At 34.5% G+C, this 4,107-nt stretch overlaps 1 protein-coding gene across 1 annotated transcript; it reads right to left on the reverse strand.

The window, feature by feature from the left end:
* Window positions 1-1,113: 1,113 nt before the first annotated feature.
* On the reverse strand, window positions 1,114-1,615 carry LOC133096361 (ubiquitin-ribosomal protein eS31 fusion protein-like). Its single transcript, XM_061197929.1, has one exon. The coding sequence runs from the start codon at window positions 1,582-1,584 to the stop codon at window positions 1,114-1,116; it is 471 nt and encodes a 156-aa protein (XP_061053912.1). The 5' UTR covers window positions 1,585-1,615.
* Window positions 1,616-4,107: the final 2,492 nt, after the last annotated feature.

Below are 4,107 nucleotides of genomic sequence, written 5' to 3' on the forward strand. Positions count from 1 at the left end.
CTCTTTGAGTGGAACAAAGATTTTAGTATATTTAACCTTCCTCTCACACTCTCTTTTAGTCCTTGGAAGCAGCTCTCAGTATGATACCCTGCCTAGCATTCAATATAGTGGCATTTTCAGTACCTTGCCATAAAGAAAAGTTATTTGCATGTTTCATTTCAACAGAGTGAAATTCAGGTCCCTGTAGTCTCCTTTTCCCTAGTTATTTAAATATATCTTATTGCTCTTGGGGTTACTTAATACCTACAGTTGACCCTTGAACAACGTAGGGGTTAGGAACGCCGACCCTCTGTGCAGCTGAAAATCCTCATAAAACTTACAGCCAGCCCTTGGTATCCGAGTTTCCTCTATGTCCACAGTTCCACATCCACAGATTCAACCAACCGCAGATCATGTCACACTGTAGTATTTACAATTGAAAAACACTTACTATTGAATCCATGCAGTTCAAATCCATGTTGTTCAAGGGTCAACCACCTTTTTTTCCAATTTTCTTTTAGTGTGGTAAAATACATATAAAATTTACCATCTTAACCATTTTTAGGTGTACACTTCAGTGATATTAAATACATTAATAATGTTGTACTACCGTCACCACTATCCATCTTCAGAACACATTTTATCCTGAAAAACTGAAACTCTATGCCTAGTAAATAATAACTCCCCATTCCCCTCTCCTCCCAGCCCCTGGAAACCACCATTCTACTTTCTGTCTCTATGATTTTAAACACTCTAAGCGCCTCATAATAGTGGAATCAAAAAATACTTGTCTTTTTGTGGCTGGCTTATTTCACTTGGCAAAACATTCACAAGATTCATCCATCCTGTAGCATACATCAGAAGTTTCTTCCTTCTTGAGGTTGAATAATATTCCATTGCATATATATATACACCATATTTCACTTACCCATCATCTGTAGGTGAACACTTGGTTTGCTTCCACATTTTGGCTATTATTATGAGTATTGCTGCTATGAACATGGGTATGCAACTATCTCTTTGAGACCCAGATTTTAGTTCTTTTGGGCATATACCCAGAAGTGGGATTGCTAATATATTGTATTTCTTTTTTTTTAGTTCATTAGTTCATGTCTTTTATTAACCAATATACAATCACTTGTCTTCTGGTTTGTTGAAACAATAAGTCTGAAAACATTTGCCACAATAATGTCTGTCAAAGTGGCTGGCCATAAAAACTCCAGCACCACATTCATCTGAAGGGCACTCCCGACGAAGGCGACTGATTTTGCCATTCTCATCCACCTTATAGTATTTCAGGACAGCCAGCTTAACCTTCTTTCTCTTATGCTTATTCTTCTTGGGAGTGGTGTAAGACTTCTTCTTCCTTTTCTTAGTGCCACCACGAAGTCTCAACACAAGATGAAGAGTGGACTCCTTTTGAATGTTGTAGTCAGACAAAGTACGTCCATCTTCTAGTTGCTTGCCAGCAAAGATCAGTCTTTGCTGGTCAAGAGGAATTCCTTCCTTGTCCTGGATCTTGGCCTTTACATTTTCTATTGTATCCGAGGGTTTGACCTCGAGAGTGATGGTCTTCCCCGTCAGGGTCTTCACGAAAATCTGCATATTGGCGGCGGTGCCACCGCAGATGGTGGATCCGAAAAGCTGTATTTCTATTTTTAATCATTGAGGAACAATCATGTTATTTTTCCACAGTGGCTATACTATTTTACATTTCCACCAACAGTGCACAGGGGTTCTAATTTCACCACATCCTTGCCCACATGTGTTATTTTCTGTTTGTTCATATAGTATATAGTAGCCATCCTAATGGGTGTGAGATGGTATTTCATTGCAGCTTTGATATTTCATTTCTCTAGTGAGTAGTGATGTTGAGCATCTTTTCATGTGTTTATTGGACATTTGTATATCTTCGTTGGAGAAATGTTTCTTCAAGTTTTTTATCCATTTTTGAATTGTTTTTTTTGTTGTTGTTATTGAGTTTTAGTTCTCTCTATATATGATAAGGGATATTAATCCCTTACCATGTATATGATTTGCAAATATTTTCTTCCATTCTGCAGGTTGCCTGGCACTCTGTTGATAGTGCCATTTGATGCACAAAATTTTTAAATTTTTGTTGTCCAATTTGTCTATTTTTTCTTCTGTTGCCTATCTCTTTAGTGTCATATCCAATAAATCACTGCCAAATCCAATGTTGCAAAGATTTTGTCCTATGTTTTCTTCAAAGAGTTTTATCATTTTAACTCTTACATTTAAGTCTTTGATCCATTTTAAGTTAATTTTTGTATATGGTGTTAAGTAAGGGTCTACCTCATTCTTTTGCATGTGGATATCAACTTTTCCCAGCACCATTTGTTGAAAAGGCTTTCCTTTCCCCATAGAATGGTCTTGGTCCCTTGAGATTACATATGAATTTTAGGATGAGTTTTTCTACAAAAAATGTTATGGGAATTTTGATAGGGATTGCATTGAATCTGTAGATTACTTTGCATAGTATTGACATCACTTTGGGTCGTATTAATATTAAATCTTCCTATCCGTGAACATGGAATTTCTTTCCATTTATTTATGTCTTCTTTAATTACTTTCAGCAGTGTTTTGTAATTTTCATTGTAAAAGTCTTACTTGGTTAATTTCTAAATATTTAATTCTTTTTGAGGCCATTGTAAATGGAATTTCCTTAATTTCCTTTTCAATTGTTCATTGTTAGTATATAGAAATGCAACTGGTTTCTGTGTGTTGTATTTGTATCCTTTTACTTCGATGAATACATTTATTAGTTTTAACATTTTTTCTGCTGAATATTTAGAGTTTTCTACATTTATGATAAAGTCATCTGTGAATACAGATAATTTTACTTCTTCCTTTCTGATTTGAATGACGTTGTTTTCTTGTCTTTCTGGCTGGAACTTCCAGAACTTTTTTGAATAGAAATGACAAAAGTGGGCATCCTTGCCTTGTTCCTAATCTTAGGGCAAAAGCTATCAGTCTTTCATCATTGAATACGATGATTGTTGCATGGTTTTCATATGTGGTTTTTATTACGATGCGGTCATTTCTTTCTATTCCTAATTTGTTGATTTTTTTTTTTTATCATGAAAGGATGTTGAATTTTGTCAAATTCTTTGTATCAGTTGAGATGATCTTGTGGTTTTTTCCCTTCATTCTGTTAATATGGTGTATTACATTGATTGAGTTTTGTAAATTGAATCATCCTTTCATTCCAGGAATAGATCCCACTTGGTGTATCATTCTTTTAATATGCTGCTGATTTCAGTTTCCTAGTACTTTGTTGAGGATTTTTATATAAAAGTTCAAAAGGAATATTGGTCTATAATTTTCTTTTCTACTAGTATCTTTGTCTGGTTTTGGTATTAGGGTAATGCTGGCCTCAAAGAACGAGTTAAAAACTATTTCTTCCTCTTCAATTTTTTGGAAAAGTATGAGAAGTACTGGTGTTAATTCTTCTTTAAATTTTTGGTAGAATTCACCAGTGAAACCATCAGGTCCAGGGCTTTTCTTTGTCAGGAAATGTATGATAACTGATTCATTCTCCTTATTAGTTGTAGATCTATTCAGATATTCTATTTCTTTGTGATTTAGTCTAAATAGATTCTGTTTCTAGGAATTTGTTTAGTGTAAGTTATCCAATTTGCTGGCATAAAATTGTTCACAGTACTTGCTTAAAATCCTTTTTCTTTCTGTATAATTGGTAGTAATGTCTCCACTTTCATTTCTGATTTTAGTGATTTGAGTCTTCTCTCTGTTTTTTCTGAGTTCATTTAGCTAAAGTTCTGTCAGTTTTGTTTATCCAGGTCCCCGTAGTTCTTATAAGCAATTCCCAGCTTGAGCATATTCAAATTTTGAGTGTGTACTATGTGCCAAGAAATATACTAGACATTGGGTTTATATTTTTAAAAAATATTAAAAAATGTATAAACATGTAAAATATTTTTAAAGTGTATATCACTTTTTTTGCTTTCAAAATGACCCAATGGGGAACAGTATTTTTATTTCTACTATATGGATGAGGAAACTAAGATACAGAGAAGGTTGTCCAAGGTCACAAAGCTTGTGAGTGGCAGAATCAGTATTCAAATCCAGGCAACCACTCTCCAGAGCAAC

The sequence above is a fragment of the Eubalaena glacialis genome, chromosome 8, assembly GCF_028564815.1.
Source record: "Eubalaena glacialis isolate mEubGla1 chromosome 8, mEubGla1.1.hap2.+ XY, whole genome shotgun sequence".
Classification (NCBI taxonomy): domain Eukaryota; kingdom Metazoa; phylum Chordata; class Mammalia; order Artiodactyla; family Balaenidae; genus Eubalaena; species Eubalaena glacialis.

Coding starts and splice junctions, on each gene's coding strand:
- LOC133096361 (XM_061197929.1), bottom strand. CDS start 1,584: ATGCAGATTTTCGTGAAGACCCTGACGGGGAAGACCATCACTCTCGAG.